At 33.8% G+C, this 24,634-nt stretch overlaps 1 protein-coding gene and 1 long non-coding RNA gene across 2 annotated transcripts in view; one reads left to right on the plus strand and one right to left on the minus strand.

The window, feature by feature from the left end:
• Positions 1-2,030, plus strand: part of LOC107843096 (linoleate 13S-lipoxygenase 2-1, chloroplastic-like) — a 43,620-nt gene extending 41,590 nt beyond the window's left edge. Inside the window, exons 17-18 of the mRNA XM_047412647.1 lie at positions 1-46; positions 1,522-2,030. Coding sequence (XP_047268603.1) covers positions 1-46; positions 1,522-1,940 — 465 coding nt within the window. The 3' untranslated portion in view covers positions 1,941-2,030. The remainder of the gene's footprint in view (positions 47-1,521) is intronic.
• Positions 2,031-22,473: 20,443 nt separating this feature from the next.
• LOC107854608 lies at positions 22,474-23,896 on the minus strand. Its single transcript, XR_001670057.2, has 2 exons — positions 23,734-23,896; positions 22,474-22,923 (listed from the first exon to the last, which is right to left on the minus strand). It is a non-coding gene; the product is annotated as an uncharacterized LOC107854608 (long non-coding RNA).
• Between the last annotated feature and the right edge of the window lie 738 nt (positions 23,897-24,634).

Consider the following 24,634-nt stretch of genomic DNA (forward strand, 5'->3'; position numbering starts at 1 on the left):
TCTGGCCACCATGCAGCTGTTAACTTTGGCCAATACAGCTATGCAGGTACACACCTTAGGTTTTTTAACTTTCTTCACTTTTCATGTTGATAATTTCACTTAATATAAAGATTTAAGAAGCAAGAAACACACCGAAACTATCTCCTTGTTTTGATCTTCATACATGAACTATTAGAAATGTGAGTTTCTTATCTGAACTATCACTCAATGGTAAGTAAAACACACCTAAACGTTGACTAGACCAAATATTTGTCTGCAAGCGCTTCTAAGCGCGTTTGTCATAAAATCTCCATCCACCTGACATATATGACTCTATTAGCCGACTCATTATTTTTATATCTTGAATTGATTTCTTTAAAATCCTAAACTCTCCTCTTCTAAGCCAAAGATATTGACACACGACTGAGACGAGAGCAAAGCTGAGAAGGTCGAGAGGAAGATGTCGCAATGGAGAACAAAATTAATTCAGACAGTAATTAGTTTTAATCTTTAACCGCAACTTTTAACCTAATATCAATTTATTTAACTTTGCCACGGTGGAATTATTTTTCAACGGCAAGTACAATGTGACAGAATTTGTAAATAAAAGAGAGGGTATAGTACACATACCATCATACATTAGTCAAGGTGTGTTTCACTAGCCATTGGGTGATAGTTCAGGTAGGAAATTTACATTCTCAAAAGCTAGCTCATAAGGTGAGAATTGTCCAAGTTCATAAAAGCAGACCACCGATCCATTCTCCAATCAATGTGATCGAGACTCTTACTCTAACACCCCCAAACCCACTCCCTTCACGCCAAGCCCCAACTGGAGCACGGATCGAGAGCCTACACGAGGATTGACCTGGGTAGGAAACTCACACTCCAAAAGCTATCTCATAAGGTGAGGATTCTCTAAATTACTCAACCCCCCTCCCCATCACGCCAAGGAACAACTGGTGCATGGATCGGAAGCCCAAATAGGGATGAGCCTAGCTCTTATACCATGTAAGATATGGTACCTGGGCCTAACTCAATCCCAAAAACTAGCTCATGAAGGGATGATTACCCAAGTTCATATACACAGGGCACCAGTCTATTCTCTAACCAATGTGGGACTCTAATCCACTCTATGAGTTTCTTTTAGGTAATGTGATAGCGCAGATTTTTTTTTTATATATATACGTTAAATTAGGGGAGCCTCGGAGCAACAGTAAATTTGTCGTCATGCAACCCAAATGTCATGTGTTCGAGTTGTGAAATCAGTCATTGATGCTTCGGACGATATAAGTACGTAATTTTTACAATATATATGTATTATAACTTGTTATAGTAGGTTATCCGCATATATAATTGTCTAACTTAGTAATCTCACTTACAGTGAAGTGTTACTATAATTATCCCTTAGGTGAACTAATAGAGTACTAATCTATTCATTGCCCTTGTGGAAAATAATTATAGAAGCATGTAAGTTAGTTATGGTACTTACACTATGTATATGTCCTCAATCTTGAAATATTAACTCTTCTATTGCATATATAGGCAACTTTCCAAATAGGCCAACAATTGCAAGGGCAAAAATGCCAACTGAGGATCCAACAGATGAAGAATGGGAGAGTTTCTTGCAAAACCCTGAGGAAGCACTATTAAAATGCTTACCTTCACAAATTCAAGATACCAAAGTAATAGCAATTATGGATGTTTTATCCAACCATTCTCCAGATGAAGAATATATTGGTGAAAAAATTGAACCTTCCTGGGCTGAGGACCCCGTAACTAAAGCGGCATTCGAGGTATTTTCGGGGAAATTGCAGGAACTTGAAGGAGTTATTGATGCTAGAAACGCTGATAGTAAGTTGATGAATAGAAATGGAGCTGGTATTGTGCCTTACGAATTATTTAAACCATTTTCTGGACCTGGTGTTACTGGAAAAGGTGTACCTTATAGTATTTCTATTTGATTTTTGGAGTAGTGTATCTTCCTATGTATCACAATGCACTATGTGTCTAAACCTTGACCCATATTATTTAATGAATAAATTCAATGTTTATTCTAGGTCCATAATTTAGCAATATTGGTTAAAATAAAATTGAATGTGCACACAGTTATAAATACGAGAAATATCATATAAAATAGAGTTTCATCAATATTCGTTGTTACAATGAAAATTTACATAGTGGAATTGAGTCCCATTGTGACATCTGATTCCTAAATTTTTGAGGTGGCACGCCTTTAGTTAAAGGATCAGCTAACATCACTTCAGTACTAACGTGTTCAATGACAACATTCTTATCTTTAACGTATTCTCTTATGGTTAGATACTTGATGTCGATATGCTTGCTTCGACTACTACTTTTGTTATTCTTAGCCAAAAAACCAACAACTGAATAGTCACAATATAACTTTAATAACTTAGAGATTGAGTCGGTAATTCTCATCCCAGAAATGAAACTCTTCAAACATACATCATGTGAGCTAGCCTCAAAATAAGAAATGAACTCATCCTCTATAGTGGAAGTAGTAATCAACATTTGTTTGGCAATCCTCCAAGATATAGCTCTATTGGCTTACATAAAAATGTATCGAGAAGTTGATTTTTTTGGATCAACACGGCCATCAAAGTCTGAATCAGAGTTATTAACAGATAATATATGCCACCTCAGTTTGTTATTAGATTAAGATATTATAGCTATCAAGATATACTCAATTACGGTAGTTAGTTATGTGTTATATTTAGGAGTCTCATAGTTTCCTGTATTTTAAGTGTTTCTGCTTCTTTGTACTTATCACATAGTTTGTATCCGCTTTATAAAGAGCTGTTGTACGTGAATAACATTCATCGTTTTTCCTCTGCATCTCAAACCTTTATATGGTATCAAGAGCTTTTTTTCTTCTCATGAAGTTCTAAGATTTTTTTTTAACTACCATCAGTAATGGATCTCTCTGTTACCAACTCTGATGCAACCAACTCCACCAATATTATCCAATTCAACCCGGTTACCCAACTTCCGATTAAACTTGTTGGCAGCCATAATTTTTCTCTCTGGAAGGCCCAAGTATCCATGCTCATGAGAGGACACAATATTTACGGACATCTAGATGGGACTATCCCTACTCCTGCCGTGACCACCACCACAAATAACCAGACAATTGATAACCCCAATTACGTTAATTGGTTTCGTCAGGACCAATTGATCTAGAATGCAATTTTAGCATCCGTAGATACTACTCTTACTGCCACTGTTGCCACTACAACCACTGCCAAAGCAGCTTGGGATTCCCTCCATACTGCTTATGCCAATAAGTCTCAAACTTGCATTTTCACCTTGCGATATCACCTAGCTCATCTTACAAAAGAGAGTCTTCCAGTAACGGACTATCTCAACCAAGTCTGATCTCTCTGTGATGAGCTTGCCACTGTAGGAGCTCCTATCACAAATGACAAACTCATTGTCAAGATTCTAACTGGTGTTGGACCAGAATATCAAGAAATCTTAGTAGCGATTCGTGCACGTGACACCCCAATTTCATATGCCGAACTGTTTGAAAAGTTTATTGATCACGAGCTTTTCCACAAACACAATATTCCGCTTCACTCCACCATAATTACTATTGTTGTTGCTCAGAAGTCCAACTCTTAAATAAGGATCAACATCACCAACAATAATAGGCATCAAAACAACTACCAACAGCAACAACAACAACAACACAACTACCAGCAACAACAACAACAACGTTCTTAGCAAGGGCGTAATCGTCGCACCAATCAGCAAAAAGTTAACTTAGTGTGTCAGTTAGGTGACCAACCTGGACACTCTGCTCACATTTGTTGTTCTCAGTCTCATAATTATTTTCAGGCTTGGGCCAACTTTGCTGAACAAAAAAGGCAGCAATCAACCCCATGGATAGTTGATTTAGGGGCTACACACCATGTTGCATCGGATACCCAAATCTCACAAACATTACTGACTACAATGGGTTGGGAGAAATCACTATGGAAAATGTTCACACCATACCAGTTTCTCACACTGGTAACACTGACTTATTTGCATCTAATTCTAGCTTTCAATTATCCAATATATTTTGCTCCTCTTCCATTGCTAATAACTTGATTTCAGTTTCTCAATTTTGTCGTGATAATAAAACATCCATTGAATTCTTTCCATTCTCTTATCTTGTGAAGGATCTGAGTACAGGGGCGCCGCTAGTTCAAGGGCGGAGTAGAGGATGCCTTTATGAATGGCTGCCAGACAATGCTTCTTCTTCTCAACCACAATGCAATGTGGTTGTGTCTTTAGATCTGTGGTATCGGCGCTTGGGGCATCCACCACGCCTACTATAGATATATTTTTGAATAAATTTTCCATTCCTGTTAAGAAAGACTCTCTTTCTATTTGTAATTCATGTCAATCAAATAAAAGCCACAGATAATCTTTTTCTACGAATTCCTTACAGATTCACAAGCCTTTACAAATTATTTATAGTGATGTGTGGGGTCCGTCACCTGTCTTGTCCGTTGACAGAAATAGATATTATGTTTTGTTTGTTGATCAATTTTCAAAATATATGTGGCTCAACACGATTCAAGCCAAACACAAGGTTTTAGATGTTTTCAAAACACTACATCCATTACTAGAACACCGATTTCAAACAAAAATATTATCTTTTTATACTGACGGAGGAGGTGAATTTCAGAGTTTAACTTCTTATTTGAAATCACAGGGCATTGAACACTTAATTTCTCCACCTTATACTCCACAACTAGTTACTGTAGTAGAAAGACGACATCGACATGTTGTCGAGACTACAAAAACTCTAATGCACCAAGCTTCTTTACCAGCCACCTTTTGGAATTTTGCATGTCATCAAGCGGTTTTTCTCATAAACAGAATGACAACTCCAAATCTAAAAGATAAATGTCTATACGATCTTTTATTTCAAGAATCACCAAATTATGACAATGTCAAAATTTTTGATTGTTTATGTTATCCATGGCTGAAACCGTATGCACAAAATAAGCTTGATTCAAAATCAGAGCCCTGTGTCTATCTAGGATTTTCAAACAAACATTATTACCATCAATGCTTTGACCCGACCACCTCCAAAGTCTATCTTTTGAGAGATGTAGTATTTTTTAAAAATAGTTATCCTTTCACCAATATTTTTTCTAATTATAAAAATCAGAATTTGAAAATTTCTTGGGATGAGTTATCTCCTTCAAAAGAGATGGACATTGATACAGGCACACAAAGGCCTCTCTGCGTTCCTTCCACAGCGGCGGCGCCAAGCTCAGGTACTTCTCTACGTTCTCCTAATAATTTAGCAAGCAGCCCTTCTCCCTATTCAATGGCATCAGCTCTTATTCCCCCTTCTCCAGTAGCAACAAAGATTCCACCCATCATCGCACCTATAGCCGTCGGAACTCTAAAGTTACTCCATCCATCCAAGCTTCTCAGGTTCCACCAACCACTGCTCCTCTACCACAACCAAAACCAGCCACCTTTTCGCACCCAATGGTTACCTGCTCAAAAATAAATAGCCTAAAACCCAAGAATTTTCTTGCCCAAATCAATCTCCTTCCACCAATTCCCCAGTCCTACCATCGAGAAAAACTATATCCTCAGTGGCAAGAAGCGATGAAAGCGGAATATGATGCTCTAGTCAGAAATCAGACGTGGGATTTGGTCCCTAATGATCCCTCCCAGAATGTTGTAGACTGTAAGTGGTTATTTAGAATTAAACATAATCCTGATGGAAGAATTGACAGGTATAATTCTCGCCTAGTAGCCAAAGGCTTCACTCAAAGACCCGGATTAGATTATCATTCCACATTCAGCCCTGTTGTCAAGCCTGCAACAATCCACTTGGTCCTTGTACTTACTGCCCAACGTTCCTGGCCTATTCATCAGCTAGATGTCAATAATGCATTCTTACAAGGTAAACTTTAAGAGGAAGTGTACATGAAACAACCTCCTGGTTTTGAGTCCTCTCAAAATTCTACTTACATTTGCAAGCTCAAAAAGGCCATATACGGACTGAAGCAGGCTCCTAGGGCATGGTACACTGAGCTCACCAACTACTTGACAAGTATTGGATTTGTTAAATCAAAATCTGACTCATCTTTGTTTATCCTCCATAATTTTGGTGTTACTGTCTACATTCTTATATATGTTGATGATATAATCATTACAGGCAGCACTCAGGAAAGTATCATGTCCATCATTAAATCACTTTCTCAGCGATTCTCTCTCAAAGATCTTGGGCTATTGCATTATTTTTTAGGTTTTGAGGTAATATCCACGCAACTGCCATATACTTGTCCCAACACAAATATGTCATGGATCTTTTAGATGAATTGTAGTCATCAACCTGCTCCTTCATTGACTCAAAGACCGATTCAGTCGTTGATGTTTCACTTTACCGATGAATCATTGGTAAGCTTCACTACCTATCTTTCACTAGGCCTGACATCGGGTTTATTGTGAGCAAGTTGTCTCAGTTCATGCATAATCCCAAAGAGTCTCACTAGAAGGCTACCAAACATTTGTTGCGCTACTTGAAGCAAACAAGCACATTGGGGGTCCAGTTAAGTCGACAATCAACAGACCGTTTGCTTGCATATTCTAACTATTGAGCTGGAAATCCACATGATAGAACATCAACAACAGGTTATGTTGTCTACCTTGGGGACTCACCAATCTCAAGGTCTTCCAAAAAGCAAAAGTCTGTCTCACGCTCATCCACAAAAGCTGAGTATCAAGCTGCTGCTGCTACTATTTTTGAATTCAATTGGCTCACGAATTTGATCCAGGAGCTCTACCTAGCACTGTCTTCCACATCAACCGTTCTCTGTGACAACGTTAGCACCACTTACATTTGTGTTAATCCCATTTTTCATAGTAGGATGAAGCATATAGCTATTGATTTCCATTTTGTTCGTGAGCAAGTTCAAAAAAAGGCCCTTGAGGTTCGTCACCTTCACTCCACTGATCAAGTTGCTGACATCCTTACTAAGCCTTTTCCACGTACAGCTTTTCTGCAGTATTTTCGCAAGTTGGGGCTTGTTCCAGTCACCCCCAACTTGCGGGGGCGTAATAACAGATAATATATGTCATATCAATTTGTTATTAGATTAAGATATTATAGCCATCAAGACATACTCAATTACGGTAGTTAGTTATGTGTTATATTTAGGAGTCTCATAGTTTCTTGTAATTTAAGTGTTTCTGCTTCTTTGTACTTATCACGTAGTTTGTATCCGCTCTATAAAGAGTTGTTGTATGTGAATAACATTCATCTTTTCTCCTCTTCATCTCAAACCTTTATAAGAGTAACCAATGACTTGCATGTTATTTGATCATTCATACATAAGCATATAGTCTTTTTTCCCTTTAAGATATCTTAAGACTTTCGTTGCAGCTCTCCAGTGGTCAAGATCAGGATTACTTCGATATATTCCTAATATTCCAATAACAAATATTATGTCATGTCATGTTTTGTACAAACTTGGGCATACATCAAGCTTCCAACAGCAAAGGCGTATGAAATATCTTTCATTTGTTTCCTTTCAAGATCGTTCATCGGGAATTAATTCAAGTTAAACTTGTCACCTTTCATAATAGGAGATACACTTGAACAATCTTTCATTCAAAATCTCTCTAAAATTTTATTGATATAGGCTTCTTGAGACAGACCTAAGGTACCTTAATATCTATCTCAATGAATCTTAATGCCAATGACATAAGACACATTACCTATATATTTCATATCAAACTTTTAGAGAGAAATTATTTCACGTCATGTATCATTCCCTTATCATTGGATGTAAGTAAGTTGTCGTCCACATATAGAACTAAGTAACATATTTTACTATCACTGATGTTCTGGTATATACATTGATCCATAATATTCTCAACAAAGCTGAATAAAGAGATAACATTGTGAAATTTCAAATACCAGTGATGGGCGACTTATTTTAGTCGGTATATGAATTTCTTTAACTTACATACCAAGTGCTCACCATTATTAAAGAAGAAACCTTCAGGTTGTTTCATATAAACATATTCCTTTAGCCTCAAGATCACCAATGAGAAATGTAGTTTTCACATTCATTTGTTGCAATTCTAAGTCAAAATGGGCTACTAATGTCAATATATATGCAAGAAATCCTTTTTAGACATAAGAAAAAAGATATTTGTGTAGTCAATTCCTTCCTTTTAAGTGAAGCTTTTAGCAACAAATCTCATTTTATATCTTTCTATGTTGCCTGATGAGTCCTATTTAGTTTCAAAGACTCATTTACATTCAATGGATTTTACACCATTAGGCAACTTCACAAAATCTCAGACTTCATCATTTTTCATGAAATTCATCTCTTCTTTCATGGTGTTGTACCATCATTTTGACTCATTGCAATTGATGGGTTGTGAAAAAGATTCAGTTCAATAATTTCTGAAATCACTTGAACAACTTGATCTACATGAATATTTTCAGCAGCTTGTGAAATCTCATTAATTAATTATGCAACACTCGATTGTACTTGAGAGATATTATGTGTGATAATCAATATTTGACTTGAAGTGAAAGATGAGTCTCTAATCGAAATTATATTCTGAAATTAATCCCAATAATTAAGTCATTCTAAAAAAAATTGCATTTTTGATTCCACAATCCTAGTGGTGTTAGAAGGACAATAAAATTTGTTTAGTTTAGACCTTTCGGTATATCCAATAAAATATCCACTAATGGTCCTAGGATTCAGTTTCTTTTCTTGTGGGTTGTAGATTCTTACTTCAGAAGGGCATCCCCATACGCGAATATATGTTAAACTCGATTGTCAACCTTTGAACAACTCAAAAGGTCTCTTTGGGACAACCTTGATTGGAACTCAATTTAATACATAGGCACTGTCGTCTTAAGAACTTCAATCCACAAGGACTTACGTAGTTTAGATCTACTTATCATACTATGCACCATGTCCAATAATGATCGATTTCTTCATTCTGCTATACCATTTTGATATGGAGAATCAGGCATGGTGTATTGGGAAATAATCTAATTCTCTTGAAGAAACTTTACAAGCGAATCTTGTGTTTGTCCATCCTCAGTGTATCTACCATAGTACTCACCACCTCTATCATTCCTTACAATCTTAGTTTGCTTTCCACAATGTTTCTTTACTTCAGCCTTAAAAACTTTAAAGGCTTCTAATGCATCGCTTTTATTATGAAGCATGTAGAGATACATATTGTTAGCCCATATGTTATTGGGCCTTTAGTTTATGGACCTTTAGGTTATTGGCTATGTATATATATATATAGCCTACTTTTGTTTTAGTTAGTTTTTATGCTTTTCAGATTATATTGTAAACCTTAGCCTTTCTTTCTTTCAATAAAGTTCTATTAACATGGTATCAGAGCTAGTTCGATCCATGTCCTTTGATTTGTTGGTTGAAGATTTTGTAGCAGGCATCTACTGCGCGGATCGAACTCCGCGGTGAGTTCGCTGGGGGGTACGGGGGGCAGCGTGCCCCCGTCCGGGGTTCGGGGCGGAGCCCCGAATTTTGAGGTGCTGAGCGCGCCCCCGTCCAGGGTTCGGGGCGGAGCCCCGAATTTTGAGGTGCTGCTGTATTCGTTTGCTGTTTTCGTTGGGTTTTTTGGTTGGATTGATTCGTTGCTGTCTTCGTTTGCTGTCTGGTATTGTTCGTCTTTCGTTCTTTTGCTTGCTGCCATTGTTGTTCGTTCGGAATTGTTCAACCTAGGGTTTTGCATTTTTTTTGTTTTTTGAATTGTTTGTGTGTTGCTGTGTTTACAATGACTGGAAAGGATGATTCTCTCCAGTTCATTAGTACTCAATTAGATGGTAAGAACTATGCCTATTGGAGTTATGTCATGAAGAATTTTCTTCGTGGGAAGAATATGTGGGGTTATATCACTGGAGTAAAACTAAGACCTATCGATGATAAAACTGAAAATTTTGATTTGTTGGTGGACTTATGGGAAACTAATAACTCCAAGATTATCACTTGGATCAACAATTCTGTAACTCAGTCAATTGGTATGCAATTGGCTAAGTATGACACAGCAAAGGAGGTCTGGGATCATTTGGAAAGACTGTACACTCAGTCTAATTTTGCTAAGCAGTACCAGTTGGAGTATGATATCCGTGCTCTTCAACAGCATGATCTCAGTATTCAAGATTTTTATGCTGCCATGTCGGATTTGTGGGATCAATTGGCACTTACTGAATCTGCAGAGTTAAAAGGTTTTGGGCCGTACATTGCTAAACGGGAAGAGCAACGCTTGGTTCAGTTTTTGATGGCACTACGTTCTGACTTTGAGGGCCTACGTGGAACAATCCTCCATCGATCTCCCCTCCCTACTGTTGATTCTGTGGTTCATGAACTGATTGCAGAGGAGACTCGTATCAAGTCTCAAGTGGATAAAGGGTCTAAAGTAACTACTACTCCTGTCGTGTTTGCTGCTTCAACTGATCAGTCTAGGCCACCACGTACTCAGACTCGACAATCTCCTAACGTTGCATTTGATGAGTGTGCATTCTGCAAACAGAAAAATCATTGGAAGGCTCAGTGTCCGTTGTTACTTAACAAGGTCAAACAGCCTCAATCTGGGCAGCAACAGAAATATGGGCAGCAAATGTCTCCGTCACGCTCCTCTGGTGCTCCTCCATGGTCATCTCGTCCTCCACAGTTCGCTGCTGCTGCACCATCTGTAGATGTTGAGTCTGTTAGCACTATGCCACCTTCTGCGTTGGATCCCCAGGTTTTCGAACAGTTCAGACAGTTCTTCGTTTCTAATCCTACGGCCATGTCAGCATCTATGTCTCATTCGGGTTCAGTTTCTTCTAGTACCTCAGGTATTCCTTCCTCCTTGTGGATATTGGATTCTGGTGCGTCTCATCACATGTCTCCTCATTTGTCATCGTTTGGTTCTTTGTCACCCATTTCACCAATCTCTGTTATGTCCTCGAGTGCTGTACCTATGTCAGTCGAGGGTGTTGGTTCTGTTACTACCCCTCACATTGTCCTCTCTGATGTTTATTACATTCCCAAACTTGCTTTAAATCTTGTTTCGGTCAGTCAGTTGTGTAAGGCTGGTAATTGGGTGTTTTTTTCTGATTCTGTTTGTGTTATACAGGACCAACACACTCAGAGGGTGATTGGGACCGGCCGTAGGTTGGGGGAACTCTATGTCTTGGAGAATCTCAAAGTGTCTGCAGTTGCTGCCTCTAGCATAGATTTATCTTCTTTTCGTTTGAGTCCTTTCTCTTCTCAGTTTTATCTTTGGCATTCCAGATTAGGACATGTGTCAGTTTCACGTTTACGTTTTTTGGTCTCTAGTGGTGCTTTGGGTCATGTGAACACTAGTGATATTTCAGATTGTAGTGGTTGTAAACTGGCAAAATTTTCTGCCTTACCGTTTAATAAAAGTGTGTCTTATTCTGTTGCTCCTTTTGATATTATTCATTCTGATGTATGGGGACCAGCGCCAGTATCCACTAAGGGTGGATCGACCTATTATGTTTCGTTTATAGATGACTATACTCGTTATACCTGGGTGTATCTTATGAAACGCAGATCTGATTTCTTTGGCATTTACAACAACTTTAGAGCCCTTGTTAAAACACAACATTCGGCTGTGATAAAGTGTTTCAGGTGTGACTTAGGGGGTGAATATACCTCTAATGACTTCACTCAGTTACTTGTCTCTGATGGTACCATACACCAGTCATCGTGTACCGACACTCCTGAGCAGAACGGTCTGGCAGAAAGAAAACATCGTCATATTGTTGAGACAGCACGCTCTTTACTTTTGTCTACAGAGGTTCCTAGTATTTTTTGGGGAGAAGCAGTCCTAACTGCTGTATATGTGATTAATCGTATTCCTACTGCATTGACTTCAGGGATGTCTCCGTTTGAGAAACTATATGGTCACCCGCCGAATTATTCTGCATTACGAGTTTTTGGATGTACTTGCTTTGTTCTTCGTCCTCATGTTGAACGAAATAAGTTAGGGTCAAAATCAGCTATATGTGTGTTTTTGGGGTATGGTATTGGACAAAAAGGATATCGTTGCTATGATCCTGTAAGTCAGAAATTATATGTTTCACGACATGTCACTTTTTTGGAACATATTCCTTTTTATTCCATTCCAGCTAAAACCCATGATGTGACAAAGTCAGATATTCGGCTTATTGATCCCTTTGGGATTGACATAGAGGTTCCAGTTCCGGATTCATCCATGCCTTCTGGTGTGCCACCTGATAGTGCTTCAGCCTCGCCTGTGCCTGAGTCTACTCCTTCGACTGTTGAGACTGGAGACCCACCACCTCTGAGGAGGTCTACTCGACCTTGTAAGTCCACCAAACTGCCAGATTTTTCATATTCTACATATTCAGCCTCATTTGCTTCCTTTATTGCAAACATACATCATTTGTCTGAACCTGAGTCGTATAGAGAGGCTGTGTCTGATCCTCTTTGGCAGAATGCTATGGCTGAGGAACTTGCTGCTCTTCATCATACACATACATGGGATTTGGTTACTCTCCCACCTGGTAAGCATGCGATTGGTTGTCGATGGGTGTATAAGATAAAAACAAAGTCTGATGGGTCTGTTGAGCGATACAAGGCAAGACTTGTGGCAAAAGGGTACTCACAACAATATGGTATGGATTATGAGGAGACTTTTTCCCCCGTAGCAAAGATGACGACTGTTCGCACTATGATTGCTGTTGCATCCGTTCGACAGTGGAAGATATTTCAGATGGATGTCAAGAATGCTTTTCTGAACGGTGATCTCCACGAGGAAGTTTATATGACTCCTCCCCCAGGTATTGACCACCAGCCAGGTGAAGTTTGTCGGCTTCGAAAAGCTTTATACGGTCTCAAACAAGCCCCTCGTGCTTGGTTTGAGAAATTCTCCACTGTTATTACTTCCCTTGGATTTGTCCCGAGTAACCATGATTCAGCATTGTTTGTTAGATGTACAAGTGCAGGGCGAATTCTATTGTCCTTATATGTAGATGATATGATTATTACTGGTGATGATCATAGTGGTATTGAGTTATTGAAGCATGATTTGGCTCATCGATTTGCAATGAAGGACTTGGGCTTGCTGCGTTATTTTCTGGGTATTGAGGTGGCTCAGTCTAAGAAAGGGTATCTTCTTTCTCAGACTAAGTATATATCTGACTTGTTTACACGGGCGCGTCTTTCTGACAACAGGACTGTAGATACTCCCCTTGAAACCAATGCACGTTACTCTCCTAGTGATGGTGTTCCATTATCAGATCCGAGTCTTTATCGGACTATTGTGGGTAGTTTGGTTTATCTTACGGTTACTCGTCCAGATATAGCACATGCAGTTCATGTTGTTAGCCAGTTTGTTACTGCTCCTACTTCTGTTCACTGGGGAGCTGTACTTCGTATTCTAAGGTATCTTCGTGGCACTCAGTTTCAGAATCTCTTGTTTCCCTCGACGTCATCTCTCGAGTTGCGAGCCTATAGTGATGCTGATTGGGATGGAGATCGCAATGATCGTAAATCCACCACTGGTTTTTGTGTGTTTCTTGGAGACTCTTTAATCTCGTGGAAGAGCAAGAAACAAGATGTTGTCTCTAGATCTTCCACGGAGGCTGAGTATCGTGCTATGGCTGTGACTACATGTGAGATTATTTGGTTACGTTGGCTTCTTGCAGATATGGGGGTTCACATTTCTATGCCTACTCCCCTGCATTGTGATAACAAAAGTGCGGTACAAATTGCAAAGAATTCTGTCTTCCATGAGCGTACGAAGCACATTGAGATTGATTGTCACTTCACCCGTCATCATTTACAGCTCGGGACCATATCGCTTCCTTTTGTTCCATCGTCTTTGCAGATTGCTGACCTTTTTACGAAGGCTCAGTCGGCGTCTCGATTTCGTTTTTTGTGTGACAAACTCTCAATGCTTATTGCTGTTGCATTGTGAGTTTGAGGGGGGATGTTAGCCCATATGTTATTGGGCCTTTAGTTTATGGACCTTTAGGTTATTGGCTATGTATATATATATAGCCTACTTTTGTTTTAGTTAGTTTTTATGCTTTTCAGATTATATTGTAAACCTTAGCCTTTCTTTCTTTCAATAAAGTTCTATTAACACATATATCTTGAGTAATCATCTATAAAGGTGATAAAGTATTTCTAACTATATGCTTCTATATTTGGATAACATATATATGAATGCATGATTTCTAATATGATTAAACTCCTTTTGGAACCTTTCTTTGACTTGTTTATCTACTTGCCTTTAATGTAGTCAACACAAGTATTGAAATCAGTAAAATCTAAAATACTAAGTACTTCATCATGTACTAGTCTCTAATTATATCTATGGAGATATATTCCAATCTTTGATGCCATAAAATAGAGGAATTTTCATTCATAACACATTATTTAGTATCAGTTTGAACATGCATAACATTATGAGTGGATTCATTTTGTAAATTAATAGAGAATAGAGGATACGAACCAAATGGTCATCATAGCTATTAATGACATGCATCATGCAAGGCCGACACATGAAGAATCCGGTTGTGGTCACATTGGGGCATAGGTACACGCATGGGAGACCCACTTTGAGTCCACAATAGATCAATTCCGTGTGTGGAAGGTTGCTTAGGATCTTTCCTTGATGAAACACCTGAGAGTCCAAGTGATGAAGAATAATTGTGAAGGCCAAAATGACACAAGGGATTGCATATGTTGAAGAGTGAATAATAGCTTAAAACATTCCCTGACCATCCTTTCTTTACCCTCCAAAGCCGCCCATCCCCTTAAGGGTGTATTGGTCATTTTATGCCCCTTCTTTACACTCCATAGGCACCTCTTTCTCATTAAGGGTAATTTGGTCCCTTCACTTTGTAATAGCTTATAAATAGACTCATTTTAGGTTTAGTTCACTGGTTGTTGAATATAGATGATTGAATAAACATTTTCTTCTCTTGAGAGAGTGTGAAAATCGTAACTAGGGTAGCACTTAGTGTGGAATCACTAGTGTTGCAATTTAGCTTAGAAACATTGATGCTTGAGGAGATTGACGTCTCTCTTGTGTCTACTAAGAGTTTGGTGTTACTTGTATGAATCTTAGGGGTCTTAATGTTTGTTACACATTTTGGTTCTTAGGATTTTGTAAAAGTTTATGTCAAGCTACTATATCATTTATTTATTGCATTGTTGTTGTGTTTCGTATCTTGTCTTCCTTATCTCGTTTCTTTGTGTTGTTGCCTCGTTTGTTGTTATCTTGTTTCCAGCTTTGTTCTTGTGTTTCCTGGCTGTTTTTAGTGGTCCGTACTCGTTCCTATATCAATAGACCATCAGACAATGTACCATAGCCAATAAGTTTATGTTTATAAAATAAATTAGAATAACCTTCTAAAAAGGAGTATCCCAAAAGTACAAGTATTGATACTAAAATTAAATTTCTAAAAAAATAATTAGGAACACAAAAGATCTTTTCCAACTCTAAAATAAAACCACTACTAACAAATGCCCATTGAAACAACATTATAGTTCCTATATAACTGTATTGCTAAGAACTTCACCGGTGCTTCCCTAAACAGCCCATAGCTAACAATTTTTTAAAATAATTTATCGCCCATTATACATAACAACAAATTTTGTTGTTTAGATATAAAATTTGTTAATTTTTGCGAATAACGACTAATTTGTAGAGTGAGAAATGATCTCTCTAACACTTGTATTCATCAAATTAAAGTTACAAGAGGAGAGGGGGTGTCAAACCTACCCTCTTGTGAAGAAAATACTCGAACATGATTATTCTGTATTTCACTGTATCTGACACTATTTCCTTAAAAGTACTTCGCACATCTGTTTCAATATTTGCAACATACAATAATAATAATATTGATAATGTTAGACACTTACAAAGCAAAGGCGCAACGGAAATATAGATTGACATACCTCCAATCATTGTTGAGGATTTGTAGTTGACATTGGTGTTGGCATCGGCGTCAACTTTCCTTTTCCAGTGAATCTTCTAAGCACTCAACTTCAATTTTAGCTGGTGTTAATGTTTACAGGATTGCACTTAGGGACATTGGACCGCATCTAAAGTATTTATAATTGTTCGACCATCAGTAACAGTTTAAGACAATTCTTGGAGATAAGGTGCAGCAGTTTTCTGAGGTTACAGTACAACAAATGTGATATCTAGCTACGAATTTTTTAGCTACGATATAAAATTTGTCACTAATTGTTCACTTTTAATGATAAAAGTTACCTTTCATCATTAAATACATGGGTCACATATTTTTAGTGACAAAATATAAATTTTCGTAGTACAATTTTGTCCTCTAATGTTTTCCGCCAAAAAAATGTAGTAAGTTTTAGCCATAAACTTTATATTTAATTGTGACATTAGTTTGTGTCACTAATAATATATATAATTAGTGACGATCATTTTATTGTCTCTAATCAATCTATGATTTAGTGACAATAAAAATTTGTCACAAAATTTGCAAGGTATAAATAGCAATGACTTTAAAATTTGTAGTAGAATAATTCAACTATTTGCGACGAAACAAATTCATAGCAAAATACAAAATTTTCTATGTATACAACTATTTTCATCATAGTATAGAAATATGTATATATATATATATGAAAAATGTATCATACATAATGAAACTGTTTCATTATTGTATAAAATATGTATCTCTATGTATATAAAAAAATGCATTATTACTGTATATTTATGTATAATAAATGTATATATTCTCACTAATTATACAGATATATACAATTAGTATACACGTATTATACATATTTCAGGATACTAGTTTAACCGCACGTATCTCTCACGTATAATATTGGATTATTTAAAATTAAATAATTTTGTCTACTGCAGAGACTTTTTGTGAAGTGTAAAATTTTAACTCACTTTTCGAAGATCCTTCACATTTTAATATAATAATATAAATATGAACATCTATTTTAGTTTAAGCACATATATATTTTACCACCAGAAGTTTCAAGTGATTGATCGATCATTACTTTTGCATTTGTCATGCAGTACCTCTTTCTCTTACTGCCAGAGGCTAAGAGAGACCCATCAATTTGAATCATATTTGTGGCACGATTATTTTTTTTCTATATTTAAATTTTTTTCTTGTTTTTAAAGTCATGCCTTTATCAAATCATTGATTACATTCTTATTATGTACTTAAAATTTTTAAAATTTGGTGCTTCTTAAATTTTTCTTATTCTAATGCTTTTATATTTATTTCTATATTTTTAAATTTTCTTAAAATCAAATTTAGTTGTTTTAGAATTCTTAAATTAATGAAAAAAGTGTTAGTTGTCATTAATTTTGATGAATTCTAATAAGGATCGGTTTTACCATGAATATATTTAATTAATTTTCAACACTTAAATATTAAGAAAAATCACTAATTCTGATAACTTCTAATAAGAAAAGTTTTTACCATAAATATATTTAATTAATTCTCAGCACTTAAATATTAGAAAAAAATATGAAAAAAACGATCTTATCTAAAGTAAAGACTTTCAATGAAGGACAAAAAGTTCAAACAATATTTCTAAGGCCCTTCACATTTTTCATATACTAGATTAAACGCACATGCCTCGTACGTGTAACGTTTGATTATTTAAAATTAAATAATTTTATCTTTTACGGATAATTTTAATAAAGTATAAAAGTTTAAATCGCTTTTAAAGATTCTTCACACTTTAATATAATAATGTAAACATAAACATATATTTTAATGTAAGAACAAATATATTTTACCACTAGAAGTTCTAAGTGGTTGATGGATAGTCACTTTTGCATTTGTTATTTAGCGTCTCTTTCCCTTGCTGTCAGGGGCTAAGAGAGGCGCATCAATTTGAACCATATCTTTTCTTCATTTGAAAGTCAATGTACAATTATTTGTTTTCTATATTTAAAATCTTTCTTTGTTCTTAAAGTCTAATCTTTACAAAATGATTGATTACATTCTTATTACGTATTTATAACTTTTAAAAATTTGGTACTTCTTAAGTTTTTCTTATTCTAACGTTTTTATATTTATTTCTAGATTTTTTAAATCTTTCTAAAATCAAATTTAGTCGATTTAGATTTCCTAAACTTAATATATTATAGATTATAAAACAAAAGGTTCAAATGACATTTCTAAGACCCTTCACACTTTTAATATATTATAGATTATAGATTATAGATATAGATAGATTATAGATTATGATTATAGATTTCTTGAACACGCCAAGTATAACAACAACATTCTAGTTAATTTTACTATTTTACTCATATACTTTTAGTTTAGTTATTAGTTTTAATTGATAAGTACTTTGAGTTCAGCTAATATTTTTTGAAAACATTCCATAATTAAACTGTTGTGTTAGGCATCCATATCCTAATATAAAGAGAATAAAATTAACTGTAAAATTTTCTTCCCAATTAAAATACCTTTCATGTTAATTTTTCCTTTTTATTGAAACATTCCATAGTTAAAAATTATGTTGGTCATCTGTATCCTATGAAGACATTACAATTAATTGTACACAATAAATAAATCGTCTTTTTACTATTTTTCTTATATAATTTTAATTTAACTATTAATACTTATTTGTAAGATATATAAAAATAAAGCCTCGAATGCCAGCTAAATTTAATTGATAGTTGTAGGTTTTTTCCTTTTCCTTTAATCTCATCATTAATGTTATTTATATTATTTCCTTAAGTGATTCCTTTTCCTTTTTTCTTTATTTTTTTACTTTCTCTTATTTATTAAAGTAACTATTACTCCCGTAATGGTTAAACATTGATGTAACCTTTTCCCCTCCCTATGATTAATGATTATTCAATAAAATCATAGGGATTAGTCACAAGCTAAGCCCCCAACAACTTCCCCAACTAAGCCTAATGCCAAATTCATAACATTAGGTATCTTCGGTCTTCGGAATATAATTTCAATCTTCGAAAATAATTTCAGGTATAGTTTTAAAGATTTCATAGATTACTTAGCACTATGCTTACTATTTTGATTTATTATGACACCTTTTGTGTCTGCCTTAATTTGTTTGCTTCCCTTCTTTATTTTTTTAATTTATTAATTTGTATTTGATGATTTGAATGTAGAACAATTATGAATCAGTAAGATTTCTGTATATTTTCTTTGTTTGAATGTAGAACAATCATGAATCATGCTTCCCTTTCTCTTTTCAGCCTTTATATTCCGTGTTGATAAAAGGTAGGTGAAACTCTTCACCTCCCTCACCTGTTGATTATATTATTAAAATGGTTAACGTGAAATATGTAACGTTTAATTTTTTCCATCAACCATTTAAATTATATATTTAGAGCATATTAACATGGAATTGAAGATTTTCAAGCATGGGTTCTAAAACAACTCTTTATGTGTACTCTATCCAAAGTCATTGTCATCTTTTTATATGGTGAAAACTAAAAACACATTTCACCAGCTCTTCATAGCTGAGTAACTAATTTAATGGGTAATGTCTCCATTATACCAATGTTTTTTGTAAGTCTTAGCTGGGTACATTAGGCCAGTTGTACTAAGACTTGATGCTAGAGGACACACACTTGTACTGAAGACACGTACGGTCTTGGACATGAAGCCTTAAATCTTTTATCTAGGATGTTCGCTTAGCGCGATTTTACCAGGATAGACTTGCAATTTATTTCGACTCGTGAAATTACGCTAAGAATATAATTGTTGTTGCAGTATATCATAATATTATAACATATGAATTCTAATCTTGAATTATTATTTTTTTTTACACAGGTTGTGGAAGGTAGAAAACAAGACTAGTTGCTACAAAAAATGTTTTTGCAATGATATTTTAAGAAGAAACCTCCATTTTATTATCTTCGTTTTGGTAATATTTAGTATATCTCAGTTAGACTTTTAAGTTGGATGAATTTTGGTCAATGTTGATTTATTTAAGCGTATCTAGTGAGATATTATCTTATGAATGTCATTTTGTTTGTTCTTAATTAATATATGACAGTGTTTTTTTTTTTTTTTTGCTATTATCTTACTTCTTTTAGTATGTTGTTTTTTATAAAATCTGTATAACGCTTTTTATAACGAAGTTTAAGATATTTATATATGATTTAAGTTTCAAATTATGAAAATCTAACTAGCTAAATACAAATGGTTGTGATTAGTGACGAAATATTTTATTTGTAAAAACATCACTTTTACTTTTTAAAACCATCACATATTCATCATCAAATATTTGGTGACAAGAGTTAATGTTGTCCCTAAAAAGTCCACTTATTACCTACAAATTAACTTTGTATTTTGTGACATTTGCTATCGTCACTAATTATGACATATTCTAGTGACAAAATTATTTCGTAGGTAAAAAAATATTTTTAGTGACGACGTGATCGCTTTCAGCTACAAAATGATAAGAAAGTAATGTTGTCACTAATTTATACATTTAGAGACATATTGAGAATACGCATGTAAAAGATAGTATTCAGTGACGAAATAATTTTTGTTCCGCGACGAAATACATAGAAGATTAGAGACAAATTAATTCATCACTAATTCAAATAAATAATTAGTGACACATCATTATCGTCGGCATTATAACTTCTTTAGTGACAAAAAAAATACTATTACCTACAAAAAATATAATTTCTACGACGAACAAGATCGTCCTAAATGCTACGCATTTGGGGACAACAAATATTTTTGTAGTTAATGCAAGACTATTTAATGACGAAGCACTAAGTCGTCTCAATATATATTTAACGATCCATAATTTAGTGACGAACGAATGACGATTATATTTTCATCATGAAAGATATTTTATGACGAAATATAAATTTTTTATGATAAAATATTTTGTCACTGATAATCGAATTTGTTGTAGTGTTATAGGCAGTTACATAAAGTGAACCAGTTGAGAGTTTAACTTTGTATATGGACCATTCTTTGTATACGGATCATTACAAAAGTTCAAGTTAACTAACACATTATTCTCTTATAGTACATAACATGAGATTGGTGAAAACAATACAAATATAGCACATTTACAAGATTACAAGCACACTAATACTTCTACTAGATACATAAAAAGTTTATTCAAGTATTAGTACTCCCTCGTGTTGTTTCACTTTATGCAATACTATTTCTTTAAAACTTTGTAATATTATTCTTTAATTTGACAATATGCTATAACGATAACAATAGCAATTATTCTTTTATGATAGTACATAACATGTGATTGGTGAAAATAATACAAATATAGTACATGATACATTTACAAGATTACAAACACACTAATACTTGTACTATACATAAAAAGTTTACTCAATGATACATTTATAAGATTACGATCACACTAATATCTGTACTATACATAAAAAGTTTATTCAAGGACTAGTACTCCTCCAGTTGTTTCACTTTTCAATACTATTTCTTTAAAACTTTGTACTAATATTCTTCATTTTAGCAACATGCTTCAACGATAACAAAATTGATTATTTTTTTATAATAGCACATAACATGGGACCGGTAAAAATGATATAAATACAATATATAATACATTCACAAGATTAATTACAAGCACACTTGTACTATATATAGAAAACAACGATACATTTACAAAATTACAAGCACATTAATACTTATACTATACATAAAAAGTTTATTCAAATACTAATACTCCCTCAAATTGTTTAACTTTATTCGATATTATTTGTTTAATACTTTGTAATAATATTCTTCAATTTGGCAACATGATACAACTATAAATAATAGTACATAACATGGATTGGTGAAAACCATGCAAATATAATACATGATACTTTTACAATATTACAAGCACACTAATACTTGTACTATCCATAAAAATTTTACTCAAATGATATATCTACAAGATTGCAAACACACCGATACTTTTACAATAAGTATACAGGCCGTCTCAATAAAATTAGTGGTCCAAAGTCAAATTTAAATAAGAGACCTAACATATAAAAATACATCTACAAAAATAATATTATAATAAGTTAGAGTTATTTTGTTGTAGTTGTATATTAGTTGTTTTCGGTGTAATATTTTAAAAGACACGTAACCTTTAATTTCACATATAATATGTCTTTTAATAAAAGAAACATTCATTCTAGTTAATAAGTTGTTAGCCATTTATTTGCAATTTATCAACTTGAATGTTGTTGTCAAAACATTAATTATTAATATGAAGTTTGAGTTGCTTAATTAAAAGTTCTAAATATTTCTAGTAAAAATTAGGTATCTCTTTCTTTTTGCATTTTTAGGATAATTTTTTTTAAACGCATTGCATAGTCTTTATTATTTCAAGTGAAATTGAAATCATGAAATTTACTATTAATTTTTTTGAGACTTCAAAATTCTAAGGCCTAAAGCAAAGAATTCACTAGTCTTACCCTTGCGCCACCTTGTATATATAGAGAAAGTTTATTCATACATGATACTTTTACAACATTACAAGCACACGAATACTTCTACTATTTATAAAAAGTTTACTCAATGACACATCGATAAGATTACAAGCACACTAGTATTATATACATAAAAAATTTATTCAAGTGTTAATACTCCCTCGCGCAGTTTCACTTTATGCAACACTATTTTTTTAAAACTCTGTAATAATATTCTTTAATTTGGTAACATGCTACATCGATAATAATATTGATTATCAAATGGATCCAAATGCCACCAACACCACCTACACACCCAACCATCAGAACATTCTGCATCTGAACTGCAGCTTCTTGAACAAGTTGGTTCAAATTCATTTGGAAGCAATTTCAATTGCATCATTGAAATATATAGAGGAAAACTCCCTAGTGCCATTGCTTTATTCACCCCTGAGGTTCCAGACATATCAACTGCATATACAAAATTTCGATTAAACAATAATTATGTATTTATAAAAATCAAGTTAATAATTAAGGGTTTTATAACTTTTAATAATTTTACACACATAAATATAGAAGAGTTGTGGAAGCAGGTGGAGGTCGCCCTGTTTCGGTTCCTCTTTTTTGTAACTTCTTATTTTCTTAGTTTTAATTTATCTTTTATTTAATATGTATTTAAAAATTATACAAAATTACTTTAAATTTCAATAATTAATGACTTAAAATATTTAAAGATTTATAAAAATTTTAATTCATTCTTCAAATACTATCACAGTTACACAAGACAGAGGAAGCAATATTTATTATTTAAAAATTAATCAGTAGCAACTACTGTAAATCACCAAAAATAACAACTTAAAATATGTAAAAACTGTATATAAAAAATTCAATTGACTCTCTTAATTCCATCAGTGTTACATAAATTGGGATAGAGAAAGAAAACTATGTAGAAGTATTATAAATCACATTAATTAACGACTTAAACTATTTAAAATTATACAAAAATATTAAGATTATATATTAAAAAAATTGGTTGACTTTCCAAATTTTATTATTGTCACATAAATTGAAACGACAAGAGTAACATATATTATCTAAACTCTCTCTATATAAAAAAAAGTATTATATATTATAATAATAATTCAAAAAAATTTAAAATTTATCTATATCACAAAAAAATAGCATATATTAGACTTGTGCAAGCACAAGATCAATATATATATATATATATATATATATATATATATATATATATATGGAAGATGGAGTGAGCATGATTACCAGCAGTGGCGGTGAGGAGAATGGTAAAGAAGATCGCAAACTTAAGTAAAGAGTGTAATTTCATATCCATATTTTGCTAATTTATTGTAACAGTAATATACATCGTAATTATTTATTATTATATTGGAATCATATTTATAAGCAAAACCAGTGAATGCTAATGTTGACATGCCACTTCAATATAGAATATTTATTTATTTATTTTTGGTAATTAATATACTATATTGATTTATAGTTGATAACTATGAATCAATTAAAAAGTTAAAGAATAAAATATGATTCTAAAGTAATGAAATATATGCTCTTTTGATAAGGATTTTTGAACTTGATGCAAGAGATAAAGAGATAAATTTATTTTTATTTTTTAATGGGCTAATTTTTAATTTTTATCCTTCAAAAATTGATTTTATATCTAGCATAACATAAGTTCTTTAAAGGTGAAAGAACATAATTTATAGAATATTATCATGTGAAAAATATAAACATATGTCCCATGAAAAAATAGAACTTTTGTTAGAGTGAAAAATCAAAGATAAACACAACATAGGGACAAAAGTGCAAATTAATCTCTTTTTTCACAAGTTTTACCAAAGAATATATTCATGAAGAATATATACTAACCCTGGCCTAGTTGAGAAATCCTAAAGGGCTTATTATCAATATGTATCAATGATAAAAAAAAATAACAACAAAAATAATTGCATATATATATATATGTAATGTATTGATATTATATAAATATGGATAATCATTTGTACATAATATATAGTTGTGTATCAAAGATATGCATACATCACGATCACATATACTTGGGGCCTTGGGCTCTAGGTGACAAAAGAGTTTTGAAATGAAGTGTGGATGACACAAGTCTTAATAATTGAGTGGAGGTGACAATTACTTT

Source organism: Capsicum annuum, chromosome 1, assembly GCF_002878395.1.
Source record: "Capsicum annuum cultivar UCD-10X-F1 chromosome 1, UCD10Xv1.1, whole genome shotgun sequence".
NCBI lineage: Eukaryota > Viridiplantae > Streptophyta > Magnoliopsida > Solanales > Solanaceae > Capsicum > Capsicum annuum.